This window comes from Dunckerocampus dactyliophorus, chromosome 7 (genome assembly GCF_027744805.1).
Source record: "Dunckerocampus dactyliophorus isolate RoL2022-P2 chromosome 7, RoL_Ddac_1.1, whole genome shotgun sequence".
NCBI classification, from domain to species: Eukaryota; Metazoa; Chordata; class Actinopteri; order Syngnathiformes; family Syngnathidae; genus Dunckerocampus; species Dunckerocampus dactyliophorus.
This window is the reverse complement of record NC_072825.1, coordinates 2,047,428-2,074,109: the sequence shown is the minus strand read 5'-3', so window position 1 is coordinate 2,074,109 and position 26,682 is coordinate 2,047,428. Positions and strand designations below refer to the sequence as shown.

At 43.5% G+C, this 26,682-nt stretch overlaps 1 protein-coding gene across 2 annotated transcripts in view; it reads left to right on the top strand.

Annotated features, from left to right (window-relative positions):
* otud7b (OTU deubiquitinase 7B) overlaps positions 1-24,438 on the top strand; it is a 35,841-nt gene extending 11,403 nt beyond the window's left edge. The window contains exons 2-12 of one of the 2 annotated variants that reach the window (XM_054781541.1): positions 10,942-11,163; positions 11,247-11,417; positions 11,515-11,727; positions 11,886-11,987; positions 12,506-12,633; positions 15,119-15,225; positions 16,238-16,365; positions 16,791-16,940; positions 17,110-17,224; positions 17,567-17,645; positions 19,786-24,438. In XM_054781541.1, coding sequence (XP_054637516.1) covers positions 11,079-11,163; positions 11,247-11,417; positions 11,515-11,727; positions 11,886-11,987; positions 12,506-12,633; positions 15,119-15,225; positions 16,238-16,365; positions 16,791-16,940; positions 17,110-17,224; positions 17,567-17,645; positions 19,786-21,159 — 2,652 coding nt within the window. In that variant the 5' untranslated portion in view covers positions 10,942-11,078 and the 3' untranslated portion in view covers positions 21,160-24,438. Of the gene's footprint in view, positions 1-10,941; positions 11,164-11,246; positions 11,418-11,514; positions 11,728-11,885; positions 11,988-12,505; positions 12,634-15,118; positions 15,226-16,237; positions 16,366-16,790; positions 16,941-17,109; positions 17,225-17,566; positions 17,646-19,782 lie in introns of both variants that reach the window. The other variant, XM_054781540.1, reaches the window with a different exon arrangement.
* Positions 24,439-26,682: the final 2,244 nt, after the last annotated feature.

The window sequence follows — 26,682 nt, the reverse complement described above, 5'->3', positions numbered from 1 at the left end:
TCGAGACAATGCTATTGCTAATATGCTCCGAGTGATGAATTAGGCGTTCACCAGCACTTTTTGTCCCTACGCGCGGGTATGACTCCCCCACCCCTGCATATTTTTAGAGTGCCTCAAACAGGTGAATGGAATAATTAGTGAGATTGTGGGGTTATTTTCTGCCGGCGTTGATAGTCAGAACAATATGAACAACACACTCCAGCCTCACACTCAACTGTTTGCTCACTTTCTTTTTGCAATAGTTAATGTTTATTTTAGTGTCAGTGGCTCAGCCGTAAAGTTAAAAGCTGCGCTAATCTGGTGTTGACTCACGCGTGGGCAAAGCAGCTCAATAAAACAAGAGGTTAAGTTCATTATGTGCTGTTTGCGGCTGGTCTTCCCCCAGCTCTGCTAGACACAAAGACCAAGGCCGCTGAGTACGTGTGGATGTTTCCCAGCCAGCAGTGCGGATAAGGACGCCATGAAAGGGAAGTTGGACTTGGCAGATTTTTGTGTTGTGACCCAACTGCATTGGGACCTGACCGGCCCCGGTGGCTTGCGGCCGGGTGGGGTGGGGGGGGCACAGGGGTGGCCAGGGTGCCGAATCTCTGACATCAGCCGAGTGTGTGTTCATGCTTGGTCAGGCGTGGAATGTGCACACTGCAGAGAGGGGAGTTATTCATCTTGATACGTGGAGAGGGACTACACTGAGATGTTTTTAAAAAGAAAGACATGGGGGTGGACTTAAGTGGTCCACATGTGGGCTCTTTGGTCCAGAGCTTCCTTCTGTCCCAGTGAAAAGATTGACACAGTCCACGTCCTCTCCGGCGGGCTGAGGTTGACACTCTTGCAATGGCCTCCTTGATTGCAGATGTGATTGTCCAATGAAAACCTTGTATCGCTTTTGGCTGTTTAACACGGGGTGTCCAAACTTTTCCCAGAAAAATTAAAGGATGCAAGGGCCACTTTGAAGTTTTGTATTAGATATGCTATGACGTTAAGATATATTTCAAGAAAAAAACTGCATCTCAGCTTTGTGATTTATGTGAAAAAGCCTATTATTAGCATCAGCTACACTTTGCTTTTACCATTTTTGCTGTTTTTTTTTAATTTTCCAAATGTAATTTTTTTTTTGTAATTCGACTATATTCCCATAGTATTATAACTTTTCCGCAACCTAATTTTCCAAAAATTACAACTTTATTTTTTTGTCTTAGAAAATTACAACTGTTTTTTCCCATTTTTGCTGTTTTTATTCCTATAATATTTTGTATGCTTTTTCCACAACTCAATTTCCCCAAAAATTACCTTATTTTGTTTTGTTTGTTTCTCCTAATATTTATATTTTTTCTTTAAAATGTCATCTCTATGTTACTAAAAGGACATTGTTTTTCCTCATATATGTTTATTCTTGTCATATTGCGACTTTTTTTTGTTAAGGTTTTACCTTTTATTCCTATAATATTTTATATACTTTTTCCGCAACTTATGTTGTTTTGTTTGTTTTTCATAATACTCTGACTTTAAAAAAAAACAACTTTTTTCTTTGATATTTCAACTTTGTGCTACTAAAATGACATTCTTTTTCCTCATAAGGTTATGTTATTAAAATTAAGACTTTTTCTCATTGCATTACAACTTTTTCTTTTAATATTTTTTTTTTCTTTTAAACTTTTTTTTTTCTTGTAAAATTGCTCCAGATTTTTCCTTTTTTTTTCGTTTTAGTTTCACGGGCCAAGAAAAAACAGCCCAAAGGCCCCCTGAGCGCACTTTGGACACCTCTGGTTTGACATGATTCCATGCTGCGTGTTTGACATCTATTGTGCAACAACAGCAGCGGGTCTCCACAAATAGATTTAACGCTACCTGTTGGCCCTCACTCATAAACACATTATAACGGGACTGTCTGTGAATGTAGCTTGTCGTTCCAACTCCGTACAGTAGATGGCATCGTATACTCCGTTTCTTAACACGCCTCATACGCACCTGCTCTGACAGAGAATAAGAAGACAATGCAGGAGGGATTGGTTTTGCCACCTTAGCGACTTTGTTGTTATATTTAGCAAGTATTCACACCCCTCTAGATATTATCTTTCCGAATAAAACACCGACAGACCTGCCAACCTTATAGAAAAGTGTAGTCGCCCTGTCTGGGCTGTCCTTAACCCCCCCAAATGCTGAGTAAATGAGTAAAACAGACTTGGCAAATGCTTTATTTTGAGAGTAAGAGAGGAGAGAAAGCTCATTGAGTGCCTTTGCAGCACCAGCGTCTGTGCATGGGCCTTCCGAGTTGAAGCCTGAGGCACTATTTAAGATGCAATGCTGTAGGATTATGTAAGGCCTTTGGAGAGCGGCAGCGTGTTGTACTGTGATCGTATACAACAACACAGACGCTGTTAAAGACGAGTAGGACAGGACAGGACTTTTTCAGTCCTGATCTGGTCGTGTCGGGCAGGATGCAAGCCTCTCCTCGTAAATCAAAGATGCAGCAAGGCCCTCCGGCGGTGACTGCAAAGCACTTCTTCATTCTCCTCCGGCATTCCTCAGCTGGTGGTGTTCATCCTCCTCACAGCGCTGTAGCGTTCCCTCTTACGTAACGGCTCGCTGTAGGCAGACGGGGGCTCAGGCGCTAACCAGATTACAGATAGCTCCGCAGATTGACTCGCCCAAGGACACCGTTTCAACACACCTTTGTTTTTATTTTCCCTTCTTCCGTGTAGGCTTTTCCCAGCAGGGAATGTACAGAAAAAGTTTGCTAATGAGCAAACGCTTTCCCGCATGTTTTAATGCAGCTTTTTTCCCATTAGGAATTAGTGCAAAGATCCTATACATGATGGGAGCGCTCTGCTGTTTTTTAAGGGCCTACTTGCAACAGTGTTAGTCAAAGATCGTCTATATGACAGGAGCATTCAGATTTCGGTTGTACTGCAAATTCACCATTTTCCACATGACAGGAGCCCTTTGCTGTTTTTTAAGGACCTACTGCAAAAATGCTACTCAAAGATCCTCTATATGACAGGAGCACTCTGCTGTTTTTTAAGGACCTACTGCAAAAATGCTACTCAAAGATCCTTTACATAACGGGAGTGCTCTGCTGTTTTTTGGAATCTGCTGCAAAAGGAGCGCTCTGCTGTTTATTAATGACCTACTGCAAACAGCTTAGTCAAAGATCTTTCGCATTGTCAAAGATCCTCTTTGTGACAGCAGCATTCAGATTTGTATAAGTACCTACTGTACAAAAAAAACAAAAACAAAGATCCTCAAAATGGCAAGAGCAAGCTGCTGTTTTTAGGGACCTACTGGTAAATCACTGGACTAAGATCCTTTATATGACAGGAGTTTTCTTCTATTTTTGAGGACCTACTGCAAAACACTAGTCAACGATCCTCAACATGACGCTCTGCTGTTGTTTGAAATCTACTGCAAAATCACTAGCCGAAGAATCTTTATATTTTTAATAATCAGCTGCAAAAATGTTAGTCAAAGATCCTCTATATGACAGCAGTGCTCTTCCATTTTGAAGCATCTGCGGCGTAAACGCTAGTCAAAGAGCCTCTCTGCTCTGTTGAGCTGAGATAGGCCACTAATGCAAAGATGAATTCCGTGAGTGTTTTCCTTGCCTTCATCCGAAAGCCAGCCTCAGCAGTCAGGTGACCCCTGGCGGCCCCGGCAAGGGCTGACGCAGCGGGCAGAGGTGACCTCTTGTCCCTCGCTTGATCCTGGCCTTTCTCCCACGTGTCGTCAGCAGCTCCTGTTACATAAACGCCTCCTGCCAGACAGAAAACCTCAATCACGGTGGCGTGGGCATAGACGCTTGGCGGCGGCCCGGTTGCTCACGCTGTCCTTCGTTTCACATGTGGAACTGCACGAAACCTGTCAGATACGCACATTATTCTTTAGCATTTTGTATTAATAATAACGATTATTATTGCGCCACGCTTTGTCCACTTCAAGAGATTCAAGAGATTCAAGAGAGTTTTATTGTCATGTGCATGGTAAAACAGCAGTTATACCATGCAATGAAAATCTTATTCTGTTCATTCTCCCAAGGAAAAGAAAGAAAAACACAAGAAAGAATAAGAACATAAGAAACATAAACACATATACATAAATACCGAGAAATTAAGCAACAACAGAAGAGACATTAATGCAAGTAAATAATACAAATAAATAAATAAGTAAATAAAGTGCTATGAGTGTGTGTTGCGTGTGGCGTGTCTGAGTGCTTCATTGAGAAGCCTGATGGCCTGTGGGTAAAAGCTGTTTGCCAGCCTTGTGGTCCTGGACTTCAAACTCCTGTAGCGTCTGCCTGACGGTAGGAGTGTGAATAATGAGTGTTGTGGATGTGTGCTGTCCTTGATGAGGTTGTGTGTTCTGCGTAGGACTCTAGATGTATAAATGTCTTGCAGTGAGGGGAGGGCTGCCCCAACAATGTTCTGTGAGGTCTTGATCACCCGCTGGAGTGCCTTCCTATCACGTGTTGTACAGTTACCGTACCAAACAGTGATGGAGGCGGTAAGGACACTTTCGATGGTGCATCTGTAGAAGCAACTCAGGATTGTGGTGGACATGCCAAATTTCCTCAGTCTTCTCAGGAAGTACAGTCTCCTTTGGGACTTCTTCAGAATTTGTTGGGTGTTGTGAGACCAGGTGAGCTCCTCGCTGATGTGTGTGCCAAGGAACTTGAAGGTTTTCACCCTCTCCACCTCAGTCTCACCAATAAACAGGGGTCTATGTGGCTCCTTTTCCCTTGTTCTTGGGTCGATGATCATCTCTTTAGTCTTATCTGTATTGAGAAGGAGATTGTTATCACGACACCAAGCTATGAGGTCCGCCACCTCTCTTCTGTATGATGTTTCAACACCACCAGTGATCAGTCCGATGACTGTAGTGTCATCCGCAAATTTAATGATGCTGGTGTTGTTCTGGGAGGCCACGCAATCGTAGGTGAAGAGCGTGTAGAGGAGTGGACTCAGCACACACCCCTGTGGGGTCCCAGTGCTCACAATTCTTGAGCTGGATGTGCGGTTGTGGACTCTGACTGACTGGGGTCTGCCTGTGAGAAAGTTAAACACCCAGTTACAGAGGGAGGGAGACAGGCCAAGTGTGAGGAGCTTATTTGTGAGTTTGTGGGGGCAGACTGTATTAAAAGCAGAGCTATAGTCTATAAATAGCATTCTGACGTATGTGTCCTGGCCCTGTAGGTGAGAAAGGGCTGTGTGGATGGCAGTGTTGACTGCATCATCCGTGGACCGGTTCTGGCGATATGCAAACTGTAGAGGGTCCACAGTTGCCGCCGGGATGCTCTTTTTGATGTGGGTCATGACTATTCTTTCAAAGCACTTCATAACAATAGGAGTGAGTGCTATAGGGCGATAGTCATTCAAGCAGGTCACGTTGCTCTTCTTGGGTACGGGCACTATGGTGGTGGACTTAAAGCAGGTCGGTACAGATGCTTGTGCAAGCGACAGGTTAAATATGTCAGCAAGCACATCAGCTAGCTCTGATGAGCAAACCCGAAGTGCACGTCCTGAGATGTTGTCTGGGCCTGCTGCTTTTCGTGGGTTTGTTTTGTTTAGAACCCTGCGCACATCAGCTGATGTCACCATGAGAGGTGCGTCCTGTGTGCTCCCCAGGTTCAGCCACCCTCTCTGCTCATCAGGAGTTTGGGTATCAAAGCGGGCATAGAACTCATTCAACTCATCAGGAAGTGTGGTTTGGCTGGACGTGGCTACGCTACTCTGCTGTCGATAGTCTGTGATGTGCTGGAGCCCCGCCCACATGCGCCGAGGGTCTGAGGTGGAATAGTAGCCCTCCAGCTTCTGTCTGTACTGTCTTTTGGCCTCTCGTATGGATATTTAAAAATTCCCACTTTTTCCGTAATTACACGATTTCCAGAGCGCAAATTAGGGCTGAACGATGTTATCGTTTTCTGATGGGGAAACATGCTTGTGTAATCGCCAAAGCTGTGTTGTTGTTGTTTTGCAGCGCTCCCGTCTGACCCAGGATCTGTTGTCAACTATTTTACTGTATTTTCCGAAGTACAAGTTGCACTTTTTTCCTAGTTTGGCTGGTCATGTGACTTATACTGTAGTCAGGTGCCACTTATACATCAAAATATTGCATATGTAGTATATAATTTAACAAGTTGCCAAGGGATAGTTGGGATTTTTTGCCATAAATTTGTATGACATCGCCATCAGCAGTGTAGTCCATCAACAGCGACTTACCCCCCACTGGGTCCCCTAAGTACAGTTGTGGTTGGATTTTGCTTATCAAGAGTAATACATTTGCATCACAAAAATGCCTCCTCAAAAAAAATCAGACCTCACAAATTGCTTGGCATGGTATTTGTCTCCCGCCGTATCCCTGGACTTCAGGGACCAAGTGGTGGGTACGTCGCTGTTGATGGACTACACTGCTGGTGGGGATGGCACACAGCTTCATGTCTAAAAATCCCAACTATCCCTTCAAGTTGAAAGTGAGGTTGTTTTTTTGGCGACACCTAGTGGCCCCAATAATTCCTTGAGTTGAATTTGTGATGCAGTTAAGCACACACATTGAGATCAACTGATTGGTACAGCGCATCCTGGACGCTTTTTCTTTCGTAATACTTTGTAATGCCCTTTTGCCTTGGAAACTATGTGTCTGTAAGTCAGGGATGTCTAAACCTTTTCCATTCAGGGCCACATAGTGAAAAATGAAAGGATGCAAGGGCCACTTTGCTAAGAAGGTGTATATATTTTAAGAAAAAAAACTGCATCTCACTTCGTTCTTTGCTGTTCTCAGCTGTTTTTTTCCTTTTCTGCTGGGTTTATATTTAAAACTTTTCCAACTATTTCAACTTTATTCTTGTACATTTTCTTTTTGAAATATTATGACTTTTTTAACATTTAACATTTTTAACAACTTTATGCTACTGAAATGACATTATTTTTCCTCACAACAAAGTTATTCTCGTAAAATTATGACCTTTTCTCTCTAGGTCAAAACTTTTTGTTCTTAATATTTTCACTTTATTCTTGTAAAATTACTGCTGTTTTTTCCATGTTTGCTGTTTTTTTTTTTAGTTTTCTTGTTAAATTATATTTGTAGAATATAATATATTCTACATAAAAGGCCCCCGGGCTGCACTTTGGACACCCCCTGGTGTAAGTAATGTGCAACTATAATTGTATGGATTGAAAAATGTGGTACTTTAAACAGCAAGGGACACTAATTATGTCTGGATTGGAGATTAAAGCTGCTGAATCAGCCACTGACTAACTAAATACACGCTTTTTGAATCTATTTTCATTCACTTGTGAATACAAAAATGAAGTTTTGGAGTTAAAATATGACTGTTGGATGCGTTTCTACACACCGGGATGCGTCCAGGCGTCATGTCACGCATAAAAGTGGCTTCTTCCAGAACATTGTGACATTTATTAAAGAGGTCTGTTCATATTCTTACCTTACGATTCTTACCTTTAATTGTCATCCCTGCATTTCAGGAACAACGTCATTTTCTGTCATGTTTGTAAATGTCACTGTACATTGTGAATATTCCACTGACGCTTGAGTTGAAGAATATTGTAAATTGAATTGAAGAAACATCACAAATGGATTTTTTTTCCCTGACACAAATCCTTTTTGAGCTTGACAATTCCTACTTCTACATTTCTCAATCGAATGAAAACTGCGATGCCCAAATACTCAGCTCCTTCCGAATGTGCCTATTTCGGTTTTCCACATTCCAAAAATCCCTGCACTTCCCATAATTGCACATTTCAGCTCAGCTTCTGAAGCGTTCACTCTCCCTTTGTTGCACACATTGAAGTTGATCGCTTGGTTGACGGGAGGTACTGTTGAAGATGAAGATGTGCAGTAACGTCTATGTGACCCTAGCCATTGTGCACGATGGTCATGTGATGTGTGAGAGGATCTTTGCAGTCACAGGCTCTTGTTTCATTTCAGTGTGATCCATCAAAGTCCACTCCCTGGATTCTGTGGTCTCAAATTACATTCTCTCAGAGGGACTTTGAGGGCATCACGGTGTTGTCAGTCAGCACGGACGTGAAGAACGTTGCACGAACAACCACCGGGCACGTGACGAGAGCGAAGAGAAGCTTCTAGAGCACCGTTTCCGACGAGGGCAACCTCGTGAAAAATGAAAGGATGCAAGGGTCACTTTGATATTTTTAAACACAGTCTTCCCTTGTTTTATCGCGGGGGATAGGTTCCCAAAATAGCCCGCAATAAGTGAAATCCACCAAGTAGCCGACTTTATGTGTTTCCAATGATTATATATGTTTTAAGGCTGTAAAAGCCCTCACCATACACTTGATACACTTTTCTCAGACAGGCATTATCATTTTCTCATATTTATCTCTTGTTTAAACACTCTCAAATTCAAACCTTTGTTTGAATTTTAACGTTCGACCGACAAGGTTGGACACAAGAAATGATTAAGTGACTCATGCGTATTTCACTCCTCTGACCACTCCTCTTCATCCTGGCGCCTCCATCCTTCAGCATGTCCAGAAGTCCAACTTTTTAGCGATGGTTAGCATCCTCCTTTGCCTTTTGGGTGAGACCGCTGGTGCCTTTGACGGTGCAGAACATTTTGTTGGCGTTGTGGATATTGTCGGGGATAAAACTTGCATACAGCACTTCAGAGTCACACTGCTAGCGATCGGACATCTATGTCAATTTGACAAGCCGAGCGCATTCTGTACTGCACAGGAAGGCACAGAGGAGACTGATTGATTGACAATGGTACAATGGTCTACAGTCCCTTAGCCAATCAGGACGCAGAACACAACGCGTTGATGCGGGAGTTTTTATAAAGGATTCTTTAACACTGCGAGATATATGCCATTTGTGCATATAACTCCACAAAAAATGCTCAGAGCACTTGGAAAAAAATACAGGACAAGTTTCCAACAGATTTTAGAAAACAGCAAAGACTGATCCAAAAAATGTAGGATCATTATTTTGGTGTGAATCACAATATGGGGGAGAACTTTGGCACTTGGCAGAGGTCTGCGCTCTCCGAGTGCGTCTCTGGTTTTCCAAATATTTCAACTGTAATTTTCTTTTTGTAATATCATGATTTTATTCCCATAATATTTTGACTTTATTCCCATAATATTATAACTTTTCCCCAGCCTAATTTTACAAAAATTACTTTTAGATTTTTCTCATAATTTATAAAAAAAATAATAGAAGAAGAATTTAAATCTTTTCTTTAATATTTCAACTCCATGCTACAAAATTATTTTTCCTCATAAGCTTATGAGTTTATTCTCTCTTTTCTCGTTACAATACAACTTTTTTCTCTTAATTTTTTGACTTTATTCTTGTAACATTACAGCTGTTTTTTTTCCATTTCTCATAATATTACAACTTATATAATGTATTTCTTCTTTAATATTTTAATTTTATGCTACTAAAACAGCGTTATTTTTTCTCATAATATCACAACGTTATTCTCTTAAAATTGCAACTTTTTAGATTCTAGTTAGAGTACAAATCATTTTCATTTAGTTCTTGTAAAATCAATTTTTGCTGGGTTTTTTGGAGGAGGCGGGCCAATTAAAAAAAAGCTGCGGGCCACAGATGGCCTGGGCCACAGTTTGGACACCCCTGCTCTAGAACGTTTGTCCTGGCCCGCCAAAAGGCCCTTTGGTCTGTCCATCCTCCCAACCCCAACACCCCCTGCGTGCCTGTGAGGGGAGGCGGTGTGATGGAGGGATGTAACAGGAGTAAACTGGTGACTCACCAGGGCGCAGTGGAAGCAGGGTCACTGAGTCAGAGACGAGGTGGGAACGCCAGATGAGCCATGGGACGGATGGGAATAGATGACTGTAGGCTGAGGTACAGTCAAAAAAAAGCTGTAGGTCGCACAATGTTTCCAACTCAAGAATCCTCATAGTCAGAGAGCTATTAGGCATTTACTGGCACAAAAAACTGTGACCTTGAGTCACTCAACAAGCTGGCATTTTACTCAAGGACTTTACACTTCCTCCTCCTTCCATCTTGTATACTGCTTGTCCTCGCTAGGGTTGCAGGGATGCTGGAGCCTGTCCCAGCTGTCTTTGGGCGAGAGGCGGGGTACACCCTGGACTGGTCGCCAGCCAATTGACCCAGCATAAGTATTTTTGGAATGTGGGAGGAGAACCCACGCACACAAGGGGAAAACATGCAAACTCCACGCAGAAGTGATATGAACCCTTGATCTCCTTACAGTGGGGCCACATGCTCACCACTAGGTCACCGTGCAGCTGAGGAGTCGAATAATGTGTGTGCGTGTGGAAAACATTGTCCCAGAGCGTCACAATCTCAATTCTAAGCAAAAAAAAATAGTATTTTCCCCATTTTTTTTTCAGAATGTTGCAGCCCACGCCTCCAGTAACGCTTCCTTTTTTCTAGCTGTGCATGGATGCATGGATTCTCGCTTTCATTCTCCATAATGTGTCTGCATTGATCTTCCGGTGCTTCTGCTGAGTTTTTTGGGGTTTTTTCCGAATGGAAATTGGTTCATTGATTTCCACCGGGGGTCTTTTAATGGTTTTATATCTCACCGCTAACTTCACTTCAATCCGTGCACCTTGTAAAACCCTCACACTTGGACTGCTGCTTAAAGTGACTCATATTAGGACTTGTGCTCCATTGGTTTACTCCACATAATGATGTACTAAACGTTAGTATTGCTGTGTCGGCTTACAGATGTTTTAAATGTATTGCTTCCCCCCTGAGGTGGTATTTGTCCTCTGTTTCTGAGAAAAAGCATTTGTCGTGTGTTATGCGACTGGAGTTGCAAGAACCAGCGTCATGACTGACGTCTGTGTACCACGCAAGAATGAACTGCATGCTGTTCTTTTTCTTTGACTTTTATTTCCATTCCCAGTTGCTGCCCTGAGCACTAACTAGATTTGCTTACAAATGTCCTATTTTTTCATTTGTGTGTCGTTATTCCAGGTGCAGCTGTAAGCGACCTTCCTTTGCTCCCCGGGTCACCCGCCACCTCCCGCTGGACTTCTCCTCCTGATTTTCCTCCTCCTTTTTTATATTTCTCTCGCCGGACGCCCACCACACACGTCTGAATTCATGATCACATGACTGTGGACATGGACACGGTCCTGACCCGCTTTGTCCAGTCCACGGGAGCAGAACCAGGACTGGCGAGAGACCTGCTGGCAGGTAGCGCTGGGAAAGCATCCTTTTAAGGGGTAGGACTCATTTGTGCAGGTGTACCTAATGTTGCAAATCTTTTCTCTGCGCAGGCAAGAATTGGGACTTGAAGGCGGCGCTCAGTGACTTTGAGCAGCTGCGGCAGGTGCAGGCCGAGGGCTTGATGTACCCCTTCCCTGAGGACAGGACGTACCCGTCTCCTGAGAAGGAGAAGGCCAGACTAGGGCGGCCCGAACTCCAGCGCCAAGATGATGTGGCGCAAAGTGAGTGCGTTGACTCTCATCCAGTGTACCCTGGTTCGAGCCGCAGACGGACCAGTGGCGTTACACACATCAGCTCATCAACGCCTTCCTTTCGCAGCTGCGGAAAAGTGTCAGCTGAGGGCCGCCTCCCACGCCAGCTCGCCGGCCACCTCCTTGGCCCGCACTCACACGGCCGGCAACGCCGAGCAGCTGCTAAACACGCCCGAGTTCACCTTCCAGCTGCCGGACCTCAGCATGTACCAGGACGACTTCCGGGTCACCGAGAGAGACCTGATTGAGAAGTCCATGATGGTGGCCCTGGAGCACGCAGGTGAGCGAAATCACACATAAGTTTGTCCCGGGATGGACACACACACACACACGCGCGCGCACACACACACACACACACACACACACACACACACACACACACACACACACACACACCTCCCAAACACGCACACTGACCGTGTGGCCGTTTGCCTGCAGGGCGGCTCAACTGGTGGACCAAGGTGGTTCCAAACTGTCAGAGTCTGCTACCCCTGACGACCACCGGAGACGGGAACTGCCTCTTACACGCCGCCTCTCTCGGTGAGCACACTTAGAGCAAACCTTTTCCACCCAGGGCCGTTTCCTGAAAAATGAAAGAAGTCGGGGGCCATTTTTACATTTAGGGATATTTTTGATATTATTGCATGTGATATTTTTTTAACAGGCTAATAATAAAACCATCCCCTGTAGGTATGATTGTTTGAACATGAAATACCAGTGGATGAAAGGTGCCAACTTGGTTCAGAGTTGGACTGGACGGTACAATTCATGCCATAGTGACAGAAAAAGCAGGACAAATAACAAAATAGTTGATTTATCTCAAGTGAAAGACACTCAGCAGCGATATTGCTGTAGTCCAGTCCTATAGGTGGCAGTATTGCGCATTAGTGGTCACTTTTTCGCCACCGCCCCCTGTGCTGTGTACTACGGTCACGTGACCCCAAACCAGGCAGGCTGCAGTGTTGAAAAATAGAGGGGGGGGGACAATGTGTACCTACATGCAACATTGGTCTGTGTAACTAACTGTAACTAACTTTTTGGGCGCCGCCATCATCCAGGTATGTGGGGCTGTCACGACCGGGACCTGTCACTGCGCAAGGCGCTGCTGGAGCAGATGTCGCACGGCGTGGAGCAGGAGGCCCTGAAGCGCCGCTGGAGGTGGCAGCTCACCCAGCAGAACAAAGAGGTCGGTCCCACAACAGCACTTCCAGTATAACCTGAATGCGGAAAAGACACGAGGAGTGTCGCTTTACTCTCAGGTTATTTAGAAATAAAAGCAAACCAAAAAAACGGGGAAAAATACAGCAAAAAATGTGCAATGTAAAGAGAAAAGGGTGAAAAATTGAGCCTAATAACGAATTGTAGCACAAGGCTTTGTCTTTAAATATATATATGGTATGTAACGTTTTTAGCCTTATGACAAAATTGAAAAAAATCCTCTAAATATACTGTAATGATATCAGAACCTCAATAAGACGCATAGAAGAAGCCATTGATGCTTCAAATAGATCTCTTAAAGCGTGAGAAAACTCACATCGGCAATGACTCCTGCACCGTTAGATCACAGAACGCGACCGAGGGGTTTCAGAATAAGCGTCTCCGGGTAAACGAGCTTAAACATGGAGCATTTCCACCAAAATTAATTAGCGGCGGGCCGCCACTAATCAAGGAATGCATGGGAACCCCTGTAATAAATACTGATATGTTATTCTTGACAAGGGTTGAAGTAATAATTGCTTTAGAGCAGGGGAGACCAAAGTGTTTTTTCATTGCAAAAAAAAACAAACTGTCATTTGACAAGTCAAAGAGAAGACATTTGTAATCTAACAACAAAAAGTCAGAATTTTACGAGGATAAGGTAATATTATGAGGAAAAAAATACATTTTAGCAGCATAATGTTGAAATATGAAAGAAAAAATACCTTTTTTTCAAGTCTTAATTTTATGAAAAACAAAATAATGAATAAAGGTGTCGTCTTTTTAAAATTAGGTTGCAGAGAAAGTTATATTAGGAGAATAAAGTCCAAATATTACGGCAATCAAAGTCACAAAGTCACAATCAAAGGAAATTTTAAAAGAAGAATGTTGAAATAGTTGGAAAATTACAGTAGAAATGGGCAAAACGCTCTAATTTTACGAGAATAAAGTCAAAGTATTGAGAGAAAAAGTCATATTGTAACAAGAAAAAAGACGCAAATTTACAAGAATAAACATATAATGTTATGAGGAAAAATAACATAATTTGGGTCGCGATAGTTTTTTTAATGAAGTCTTCTATAAAGGGAAAAAAAGTTGTAATTAGTTTGGGGAAAAAAGTTAGAATATTATGAGAATGAAATCAAAACATTATGGGAATAAAGTCAATATTACAGAAAGAAAATTCACAGAGATACCTCAAGAAGAACATTAAAATATTGAGATAATTTTAATTATAATAAATAGCGCAAATGGGAAAAAGGAGCAAAGAGTGAAGTTGATACTAGTAACAGGTTTTTTCACCTGTATGATAAAGCCGAGATGCAGTTTTACCTTGAAGTTCATATAACTTCTTAGCAACAAAATATCAAAGTGGCAAAGTTGGATGCGTTCATTTTTCACCATGTGGGCCTCACTGGAAAAAGTTTGGACACCCCTGCTTTAGTGACATGGTGGAGGAAAAGCGCTTTTGTTGTCACGTGTTGTGCTGTGAAACATTTCAACAAGCGACTTGTTCTTATTTTCATTTTAAGAGGCTCATAATGAGTGCAACCACAACAATGTCACAAAGTTTGCAAAGCAGGTTTAGCAGGTCTTAAGTCATTGTGACAGACCTTTGCCGTCGGGGTTTTACTTTCAATTTTATTTATTTTTCTTAATTGGACCGGCTGCTCATTTTCCTGATAACACGAAAACAAATCCGCTTTGTGTATGAGAGGGTTTATCCATAGATGACGGGGAGGAGGAAGTGAGAGAGCGTGGAGGAGGGTAGTACGCAAAGGTTTACGCATCAAAGGAAAATTTTAACGCATGCACACGCGTGCACACACACAGTTTAGTTCCAAATGTGAAAATTGCAAATAGTTCATGGTGTTATGTTTGTAAAGTTGTTTCGACATTTCAGCTGTCGCAAAAGCAACAAAATTGTGTCAAAGTGAAAGTTTTGCTTGAAATGTATCTTTTCACCCCTTTTTTTGTTGGGAACTGATATTTTCCTGAAATTGACCTACAGTATGTTCTACTGCTGATTACTAAAGAACAGAAAAAGGGGGAAACAAACTTTTTTATTCTGATGAAATACGAGAGTCTAATCTTTGTTTTGGTAGGTTCTACGTTTATAGAGCCGTAGAACGCAATATTTTGTGTGCCTTGAAATATCAGTCACACTCGTCTAGAATGTTTGTCGTTTGAAAAATGGCTGGGATTGAATGAGTTAATCTGATCGTCGGCTACTTGATCAGCAATGATGGTCTGCTCTTGATATCGCCATTTGACTACCTTGCTCAAAAATAGCCACAGACAACATTTTTTTTTCATAGCACATCATCAACACCGTGTCGTCACAGCACAGATGAGCCACTAATGCAAGTTCTACCATATGGCAGTTCTCCAAAGCCCCCGTCCAATTTACTGTACTTCCTCCCTCCTTTTCACAAGTGTCTTACACTCTTAATGTGTGTGTGCTTCCTCTGCAGTCCGGCCTGGTCTACAGTGAGGAGGAGTGGCAGAAAGAGTGGAATGAGCTTCTGAAACTGGCCTCCAGCGAGCCCAGAGTCAACTACAGCAACAACGTCAACAGCAGGTGACCAGGACCGAGACAACACAGTGGAGCCTCGCTTAGCGTCATTCATTCACCAACCGAATCCATTCTTCCCCACAAGAAACCGTATAAATCCAATTGGTCCGAAACACGTTTTTATAGTGTAGTATTCAATGTAGTATAGTATACAATTATAGTTGGACATGCAGAAAACACTTGAAAATGCACAGAAATGACGAATGAAAGGGATAAATGAATATTTAAGGTTGCTTTTACTTTCACTGAAGACGTGATTGTTGCCAAAGACGATATGGCAATGAGATCAACGCGGACACCGCCTTCCTCCTCCTTTTTTTTTTTTTTTTTTTGACTTCAGAAGTCTTTCTCACCTCAAGGCTTCTCCTTTTCTTTTGTTCAAGGCTGCAAAGTAAGCCAAAATGAAGCCAAAGAAAGTTGCAGGTAGCAGCATTTTGATAAAGAAGGTGAAAAAGCTTATTATTCGCATCAACTTCGCTCTTTGCTTTTATATATATATATATATATATATATATATATTTAAACTTCCTTTTTAAATAGTCTGTAAATTTTCTACTTGTAATATTATGACATTATTCCTATAATATTTCTCCATTTGTGCTCTTGTTGTATTTCTTTTAGCTTTCTCAAAAGGATACGAAGAGGATGCTGGGTTTTGAGGGTTTTGTGATGAAAATACACGAAGAACACAGATGCACTCATGCAGTGTGTTATCAACATGACAAGATGGAGAATGCACGCAAACCGAGGCATAATCTTGGCATAAATCTTCGGCGTTAACCAAAAAAACACGCTCACCGGGGCGGACGCTAACCAAGGTTCCACTATACTACTAGGACTTTTATACACTGAGGGCATTTGGGGTGTGCCCCGTCACCATTTTGAAGACAAACCTGTATTATTAAAGCTTTGTTTTTGGTTTTTTTCTTCCCAGACAATTCATATGCTGTATGTAAGGTATTTGATGCATGTCCCATCAAACGCTAAATGTGATGCTTTTCAATGCCCCTGTCTTCAGGGGGGAGTCCTCAGACGAGCCCGTCTACGAGAGTTTAGAAGAGTTCCACGTGTTTGTCCTGGCGCATGTCCTCAAAAGGCCCATCGTGGTGGTGGCCGACACCATGCTGAGGGACTCCGGAGGAGAGGGTGAGACCAGCGACACGATCAAGAGATGTTTGGAATGTTTGGGTTGCCTTATTCAGCAACGCCACCCCACCAAAGCATTTTTCCCATGGGAAATAAGCTGTTCCAGTGTCAAGCTGTGTCTATAATCAAACCTTAGGGCTCATTTTAAAATGCTATTGGATGCCAGTGGGGGCGCTAGCGTGAGAGTCTTTTCATAAAATATTCCATAAATCACAGCCTCCTCCCCAGCCACGCCTACTCTGTTGCGATCGGCCAGGGGTCGAGGGACGGCTCCAGTTCCCCCGCCCTCGCCGCCGCTGTGGCCACAGTGCTGCATAGAGACACGCCCTCCTTTAAGTGTGCAGGCAACATTAACATGAGCAACTGCCGTGCAAGTGTAAAACCAAGTTAACCACCATTAATGTAACCCCCCCCTCCCTCTCCAGCCTTTGCTCCCATCCCATTCGGAGGCATCTACCTCCCTCTGGAAGTGGCAACTGCCAAGTGCCACCGCTCGCCGTTGGTCCTGGCCTACGACCAGGCGCACTTCTCCGCCCTGGTCCCCATGGAGCAGAAGGACAGCTCCAAAGAGCAAGGTGACTCCCCCAAACCAAGTTTTGATCAAAGTCAAGGTCTGTTTGTCCCTCTGTAGTGTGTTTTTTTTTTTTTTGCAATGCTGTCGCCGCTTTAGCGTCTGTCGCTTTGAACGGCGTCTCGGTGATGCCGATGTCCTGACAGGTGTTTGTGTCGTGCGTTTTGTTTCAGTGGTGATCCCGCTCACCGACTCGGAGCACAAAATGCTGCCTCTGCACTTTGCCGTGGATCCCGGAAAGGACTGGGAGTGGGGCAAGGATGACACAAACAACGTGATGCTAGCGAGGTAGGAGGGGGTCGACCCGGCCGTACCTTCAGGGCGTAGCATGTTTGTGTGTAGATCTTGAGATTAGACGCTCGCTGTCATTGACAACAAGATGAGCTGTAAGAAGCTTCCAGGAATGGAGCAGAGAGCTTCGAGCGCCAAAAGAGCCGCTCCCGAAATAACCTTCCAGTTATCCCCCCCCCCCACGGAGGATGACTGGTGATTGATCACGCTCACATTAGCGCCGTTGTCCATCGCGATGGCGCGTAGTGGAGCGTGATGTTGTGCGCCCAGACACGTCGTCTTTTTGCATGCAAATGATTTCATTTGGATTTGAAAAGTGACTCGTGTCGTTTTCCGTAGCGTGGCTCTCTCTTTGGAGGCAAAGCTCCAGATGTTGCACAGCTACATGACCGTCAACTGGCTGCCGCTGCCCTGTGAGGTAAGGACGCCGCTTCCACGGCCAGAGGAGGCCACGGGCTTTTGTTTTTCAATTGTTCATTTGTTGTTCATATTGGAAATGGTCCCACTAGGGCGGCAAGTAATGATTATTCAATCTGAAGCTTGTTGTTTCCTTTAATGGAGTAATCGTTAGGCCCGAGATCACTTTTCCCAGCGAGGGCGCATAGTGAAAAACAAAAGGATGCAAATACATGCACAAAGCAACACATGTAGATATGCTAGCAAGTTCTATATATTTGAAGAAAAAGTGCACCTCAGCTTTGTGACAAAGGTGGAAAAGCATTTTATTAGTATGAACTGCGGTCTTTGCTTCCCATTTTTGTTGGATTATTTATTTTTCAAATATTTCAACTTCTTACATCATCTTCATCCTTTCACAATATTATGACTTTATTCCTGTAATATTTTTATTTTATTTCCGTAACGTTATAACTTTTTAACTAACTTTGCTCTTTGCTCTTTTTTTTTTTTTTTTTTTTTTTTACCATTTTACTCTTTTGTTTTTTTTTTATTCTCCAAATATTTCAAATGTATTTTTTAAATAATCTTTGTAAATTTTCTACTTGTAATATTATGACTTTTTTTTCTCATAATATTTGGACTTTATTCTCGTAATATTATAATTTTTTCCGCAACCTGATTTTCCAAAAAATTACATCTTTATTTTGTTTGGTTTGTTTTTGATAATTTTACGACTTTTAAAAAAGAACATATTTTTTCTTATTTCTGTATTTCAACTCGATGCTACTGAAATGACGTTATTTTTCCTCAAACTTTTCCGAGTTTTTTTCACGTAAAATTGGGACTTTTTTAGAATACGACATCGGTCAAACTCAGGCCTGAGGGCCAAATCCGGCCCGCGCTTCAATTTCATCCAGCCCGTGGAACTGTTACAAAGCATCGAGTTGGCCCGCCTCACGGACCTTATCAAACCAAGTGTCAGTGATCTGCGGAATGAAGCAATCCCTCAGTGCTAGTGAGACATTTTCTCAAAATCTGACCATACTAACTATTATTTTTCCAGCTATTTTGGCAACGTCGAACAGACGTGTGTGTGTGTGTGTGTGTGTGTGTGTGTGTGTGCGCGCACTGGTGATGTGTACGAGTGTGCTTCATTCACCAGTCGTGTTGGTTAAAAGGACAAGAAGGTCTTTAAGCTTTTTAATACTTTCAACATGCAGAAATATACAAGTGTTGAAAATTTCAGGAGAAATAATAAGAAAGATACAAAGTTGGGGGCCGGGTAGGGTGTGGTGGTAATGTCCAGTTTGGCCCACAACCTAAAGTAGGCTTTGAGTTTTGGCCCCCTGTGCAATAGAGTTTGACACCCCTGGAATATGACTTTTTTTCTCTTAATATTTGGACTTTATTCCCATAATATGTGGACTTTATTCCCGTAATGTGGTAACTTTTCCCCCAACCTAATTTTCCAAAAATTCTCATAAAATTATGGCTTAAAAAGTAATCTTAAAATCTTAAAAAAATATTTTGTCTTTAATAGTTTAACTCTATGCTACAAAAATGACCATTTTTCCTCCTAATATTATGTTATTCTCGTAGAATTCCGACCTTTTCTTGAATTACAACTTTTTCTCTTAATATTTTGTCTTAATTATTGTAAAACAACTGCTGAATTTTCCATTTTTGCAGTTTTTTGTTTTTGTTTTTTTTTAAAAGTTGTAAATGGCCCGAGGGCCGCACTTTGGACACGCTTGCTCTAGACAGAGCAAATCAGTGAAAACACAAAGATAATGGGTCTGCTGTGGCATTTGAGAGGCTGAAGTCAGAGGATACTTACATTTTTTTAATCAAAAAGCATGAATCGAAAGCTGCAGTAGCTGTTAATCTATTGGTTTCAATTGCTGCACCTCTAGCTCCACTTGATGACTCCATTCAGTTAGCCACCAATACAAATACCAGCAGTATTGTTTGTGTGGAGCATTTTGGGAGGACATGAAATCTTCAAATAATCCAAATCCAGCATGTAGACTTGAAGGACGTTGACTCATTGGCTTTTCTGTGTGAAAGGAGCCAGTGAATCACCCTTGTTTTTGTGTCCTCGTCACCGATGACGATTCCATTCCACTGACTCTGACTCGTGCTTGTGCTCCTTTCAGCAGGCCCCGTTGGCCCAGCCCGAGTCCCCCACCGCATCTGCAGGAGAGGACACCCGCACGCCTCCGGAGTCTGGCGAGTCGGACAAAGAGTCGGTCAGCAGCAGCTCCAACGGCAACGGAGACTGTGCCGCGGCATCAGCGATCAACGGTGGTGGGCCCTTGGCCAAGAACGACACCTCGGCGTCGCCCTCTGCCGGCGCAACGCCGACGGGACATAAGGACAAAAGCAAAAAGGACAAGGAGAAGAAGAGGGCAGAGTCTGTTGCCAACAAACTGGGCAGCTTTGGCAAAAACCTGGGCAGCAAGCTGAGGCGGAACGTTGGCGGGCTCATGACGGGGAAGAATGCCGGCGGCGGACTTGCCAAGAAGGAGGGCGGAATCAAGAAGAAGAGCTCGTTTCGGGGGGCAAAGGACATGAAAGATGACTCTCCTTCCCCCCACGTCTCTGAGGATTCAGGGAAGGGCTCGCCGTCTTCGGGCAGCGAGCGCCTCAACGGGACGGGCAGCAGCATGAGCAGCAGCGGTGGCAGCAGCACGGAGAGCGAGACCTACAAGTACAGCGCCGCCGTCAAGGTCAGCCTGGGCATCCTGCGCGCCGCCATGCAAGGCGAGAGGAAGTTTGTCTTCGCCGGCATGCTCACCACGGACAACCAGCATCCGCTCCGGGAGCAGAGGATCCAGCGCTACCTCACCGAGGTGGAGGAGCGCTTCCGAGCTGAGCAGGAGCAGCGGCGTGAGGCGGAGCGCAAGGGCGTGGCCATGCTGCCCCCAAAGAAAGAGCTGGTCAGTAGCGGTGAGCTGAGCTACCGGCCTTATGAGGCCAAAGAGGAGCTCTCGGAGAACTCTTCACCATCTTTGAGCCAACTCAAGACCTCCTTCCTGAGCCCGGCTGCGTACTCGGGCGTGATGCCCATCCCGCGACCCTCCATCATAGACCAGCCTCTTTGTTCCGCCCCTGTCACCCAGCACCTCCACACGCACCACCCCGATACCCGGCGCCAGCTAGCAGGCGGCTTGCCCGCGTCCTCTTACAACAGCCTGCCCTCATATGTCACCCTCCCGCGGCACTGCCCCCCTTCCCATCCCCTGTGCAATAACTCGCAAGGCCCCACCCCCGTGTCACCGTTTGACCCGCCAGACTACGCCCGTGGCGAGCCCAGCGGCGGGAACTACACCAACGGCTTCCTGGAGCCCGGCGGCACCGTACCCACGGTCCGGCACTACTCACTAGGCAGCGCCGGTGGCTTGACGGGCCCGCAGTCCACCCACTGTCGGACCCCCACCTGCAACTACTATGGACACCCCGAGACGGGCAACTACTGCTCCTACTGCTACCGGGAGAAGAAGGAGACAGAACCCGTTATCCAGAGGTTCTGAATGGAACCCGGACTTGTTGACAAGTGGCCTTTTTTTCGAGCAGGATGCCGGTTTAGGGCAGACATGGACCGGAGGAAGACCCCCCCCCCCCATAGAACTGAATGAGGTGGTCTCTGACTGCCTTTGACGGGAGAATCAACTAACTGCACTTCTGTTACTTTTTTTTATGCAGGTGTGTATGTGCGTGCGTGTGTGCGTGTTTGTGGGAGAGAAACTCCCTCCTTAGCCTGGCTACTGTCACCTCCTAGTGGAGAGAATGTATATGACAGGCGCCAGCACTCATTCCCACCCATACTTCCATACTCCACACATACTGTACATTCATACGCAGCACGTACAGTCAAACAGGGTCACCGCTCCTTTCTTTCCTTATTTATGCGCTATAATTTGAAGGGATGTCACACAGACTTTTTGGTTTCTTTGACTACTGTCGCTCCTGACGCTTGTCCACGGGGGCACGCGAACCCTCAGCGGGCACTGGAAAGCACCGTGCAGATCTCTCGACAAGGCGCCCCGCCAGCACTAAATGCAAACGCACTGACTGGTATGATCTTTTCTGGCAAATGAAATACCCAAAGTGTACGTTTTAGTTGTTGTTGTTTCCTCGTAAAATGAAGCAGCGGGTTGCAAAGTGTGGGGAGGGGAGGTACCAGAAAATACGCTCCAGACACTTTGACCACCCCACCCCCACCTGCATTATAAACGTAAACCCCACCTGGTCCCGCTTGACCACAGTGTGCCCAACCCACGGCATCGTAAAAGTCAAATGAGTTGTGGGGTTGTTAGCTCTAACCCTAAACTTCATCCCTCCCCCTACCCTAACCCTGATCCCTAACTCTAAACTTAATCCCCAACCCTGGTCCCTAACCCTAAACTAATCACAAACCCTACCCTAACTCTAAACTTAATCCCCAACCCTGGTCCCTAACCCTAAACTAATCACAAACCCTACCCTAACCCTGAACTTAATCCCCAACCCTGGTCCCTAACCCTAAACTAATCACAAACCCTACCCTAACCCTGGACCCTAACCCTAAACTTAATCCCCAACCCTGGTCCCTAACCCTAAACTAATCACAAACCCTACCCTAACCCTGGACCCTAACCCAAAACTTAATTCCCAACCCTGGTCCCTGACCCCTAACCCTAAACTTAATCCCCAACCCTGGTGCCTAACCCTAAACTAATCACAAACCCTACCCTAACCCTGACCCCTAACCCTAAACTTTAATCCCCGACCCTGGTCCCTAACCCTAAACTAATCACAAACCCTACCCTAACCCTGACCCCTAACCATAAATGTAATCCCCCACCCTACCCTAACCCTGTTGTGGTTCACTCTGCGACTTGAGTCTTTCTTTTGTGTACCAATGAGACGGGACGGGCAAAGGGTACTAAAACTATGTTTCCACCAAAGCGTACAGTTCCGCTGATGAGAACACCAACACAACGGTTAGTTTATTTGTTCCCCAATGAAGTAGACACACAAAACAAACGGTACAAGGTTTCCATCGTATTTACTACCAGTTGTCGGACAGCAAAAGCGTCTAGCTCCGCCCTCCACAGGCGTACCTAAGCGTACCACTGTGACTGGCGCCCCAGCGACAGGGAACTAAAAAGCAACCCGGGTCAGGTTGGACATTTGGGTACCCTTTTACGACAGAAACATGATCAAATGCCGCTCAGTGGAAATGAGGCTCACCAAAGCACCGATTTGCGTGTCCGCTCGTCTTGTTTGTCTCCGTTTACGCTCCGTACCCAAGTTAGGACCTCTACCCAGCCTCTCTGTTTCATAGCCGGACTGCCCCCAAAGGTTCCGCCACGAGTTTCCCGTTTCTGCACAATTCAAAGCACTTTCCCCGCGTCCGTCAGAAAAGGTCAAGGGCGGCGTCCTCAGTCCGTGTAGGTCACTGCCATCATCCGTTTTTCTGGTCACCTTCTGCCGCCCGTCGCTCCTCCCAAACATCACATCGCCCGCGGTTGCTATGACGACCACTGCCTCCAAACTTCCTTTCAAATACGTCAGTGATGTGTTCTGTCTACCGTGTTTTAATGCTAATTCAGTGTTTTTTTATATGCTATTTAATCATTTTGATGATGAATTTAGACATTTTAGGTGGCCTGGCTTCAGGAGTAAAAGCACAAGCTAGTACGCAGTTCACTGCCATGCCCAGCGGGGGGCGCTGTTGACTTCCGCGTCGTCGTTTTCCCTCTTCCTAACTCAGCTGGTAACAAGAATTTGTTGGCAAACCACAAACCAAAATGACTCCAACTCATTTTCCACCTCGCAAAACCATTTTTGTGTTTTTTTTTTTTTGTAAGAAAAAAAAAAAGCATTAGCATTTGCTGTGTTTTTTTGTGTTGCTGCACTAGCGTTCAATCTGACATGTCGCTGAGGGGAACTTCATGCCTGCGTTGTTGCTTTTTATGTATTTTACGTTGCGTACTCTAAGGTAAGAATGAGCGGAGGCCAACGCCTCGCAAAAGATTTCATGAAGCTCCCTTTTGGTTTTTGTATTTTAGCAAAAGAAAGGATGTAAAAAATATGTTTCCCAGTTATTTTTGTAAGCCCCAAAGTTTTCCAGAGTTTGTAAATGGGGGTTAAAGAGAATGTTTATTGTTGGGGATAAAGAACATGCGGACGAGCTCATCATACACAGCTAATGGCATAGCATTGAAAAAATAAAAATATATATATATATATACATATACATATATATATATACATATACATATACATATACATATACATATATATATATATATATATATATATATATATATATATATATGTATGTATATATATATATATATATATATATATATATATATGTATATTTATAGAGAGATCTCATTTCATAGGTTTCTTTGTGGACTTTAAGGTTTTGTTGCTTTTATTGTTTGACCTTTTTGTTTTTTTACAGCCAGCCAATCCGCGTGCTACGCTAAAGCAATGTTTCCTCCAAGCTAACGTTCTATTTTTATACAAAACGTGTGGCAAACTCTGCATGGGATGAGAAGTGTTGCATGAACACTAAACGGCATTTCCGTCTCACCAGACGGGTGCATTATTTTCCAAACTGTCTCCACTGTCCTGTTTTTTTGTTTCTTCTGTTATTTCCTCCTTTTATTGTTTCCTTGAAAGAGGAAGAGCCCTGAGGCTGCGTGACCGTGCAATCTGGACAGAAAGAAGATCACATGTTAATGTTATTAGGCTGTTATTATTGTAATTATTCCTTTTTTTTTGCACCGTTTGAATAAATTCTCATTGTATTTGAAGAGCGCGATCCTCTGCTTGGTCTGCTGCCCTCTGCTGTCTCGCTGCAGCTCTGCAGCGGAACCCTCCCTCCTGCTCGTCCTGCTAGCACACCCGCATCCCATCAGCCGTTAGGCCTTCTTAAGCAATTTGCGCTATGGTAATTTTACCTTGTCTCAGCTCTTCCGATTACCACCATGTCAAAACACGTTGGCATTATCAGCTGTGGCTGTAGGCAACCTCCTGGTGTATTCATTTTGAATTGAGCTCCACAAGATGGCAGGAGCTGCTTTGGAAGTATCACGACTGGTCAGTGCCCAGCAGGTTTATCGACCTCTGCATGCGCTTTAAAGCTATGCCTGCAGTCGAAGAGCTACATTTTCCATTCCACTTTCTCATGCACTCCAAATCATGAGGACTCTTAATTATGGTCTGCTTCCAGTTCACTAGGGCATACAGTCAACAAAAATAATGAATACGTTCTTCATCAATTCAACACTCCATTGACAGAAATCCCTATTTTATTTTGTATTTTTTTCCACATGATTAGAAATACGAGCATCCTCAAAAAATCCAAATAGTGCGCCACTTTTACTGCGGCCGTGTCACGGGGCCCGCAGGCGGCTTTGTGCGCGGCTTGAATAAACGCAGCTCAGATGATGCAAGAAGGTCCTGTGTCGCCCAGCGTTTTGTGTGTTGGAGAAATCGGAGACCTTATGTAATATTGAACAGCTTCCCATGTGCCGTAAAATCCAGACGTCCCTCTCCTCGCTATTATTGTGCACAAAAGTGCCGTCTGCCCACCTGAACGGACGTGAGATCGCTGCCACTTTTCCTTTCCTGTCTCAGGAGGAAGGAAGTTTTTTGCTCCAAAAGAAACCTTGTGGTAGTTTCTTGCCACGCGTTCGGATGAAAGAAGAGGAGCCAAAGTTGCTGAGGAGCTTCCAAAAAAGGTACTACAGAGACTCAAATGAAACTTTTCGGGGGGGGTTTTGTACAAAGGCACGCCTGATACAAAGTGCAGCACTGGAAAAAACTACCTTGATTGCTTTTGTTGTGCATTTGAAACACAACTTCATGGACGCTCAGCAAGGTGCGGCAGGTTATGCTTCACTACGAAACTCTCATGATATGAGAACATCTAAGCCAGGGGTGTTCCAACGTTTTTCCCCCTTTTTTGCTGTTTTTTTCTCCGAAATATTTAAATTTTCTTCTTAAACAATCTTCCTAAACTCTGATTTGATTCCTATAATATTTTGTAAAGTTTTAACTTTTTCCCCAAGCTAATATTTCCAAAATGACAACTTGATTTTGTTTTGTTTGTGTCTAACAATATTACAGCTTATAACAAATTTTACATATCATTTTTTTTCATTTAATATTTCAACTATGCTGCTAAAATGACAATTATATATAATATTACAATATAATATTCTAAGCGTTTATTCTTGTAAAATTGTAAAATTCTAGTAACATTTTAACAATATTTTTTTCTTTCATATTTCAACCCTCCGCAAGTAAAACGATATTATTTTTCCCTCACAGCCTTACCAATTTCTTTTGTAAAATTGTGACTATTTTCCTCTTTAGAATACGACCTGTTTCTGTAAATATTTTGACTTTATTTTTGCATTTTTTTAAATTTTCAAACTATTTCAACTTTTTTCTTGTAAATTTTCTTCTGGTGATATTATGACTTTATTAAAAATATTTTGACTTTATTCCCACAATATTAAAAACATTTTTCCTCAGCCTAATTTTACAAAAATTGCAACTATTTTGTTTTGTTTGTTTGTCACACTATCACTTTTAAAAAATCAAGTATTTTTATTTAATATTTTTGTACTTTATGCCACTAAAATGATGTTATTTTTGTCCTCATATTACGTTATGCTTGTAAAATGACGACCTGTAGTCAACTTTTTTTTTTTTTTTTACAACTTTTTTCTCTTAATATTTTGACTTTATCCTTGTAAGATTACTGCTGATTTTTCCACTTTTGATGTTTTTTTCCTGTTAACGTATATTTTTCCACGTGGACACCCCTTATCTGAGCAAGCACGGAAGCTGGACGCTTGGTGCTTTTTTTGTATGCCTACCATCCTAAAATCTGTCCTGTGTTTTATTTTGATTATAATCATGATCAACAAATCCATTACAAAATTATTCCATGATTAAAGTAAAAAGTATTGGTATCAGCGATACTGGCACTATATTTTCTTGGTATCTGATCGATAGCAAAATGTATAGTATTGCCCCACCTTTAC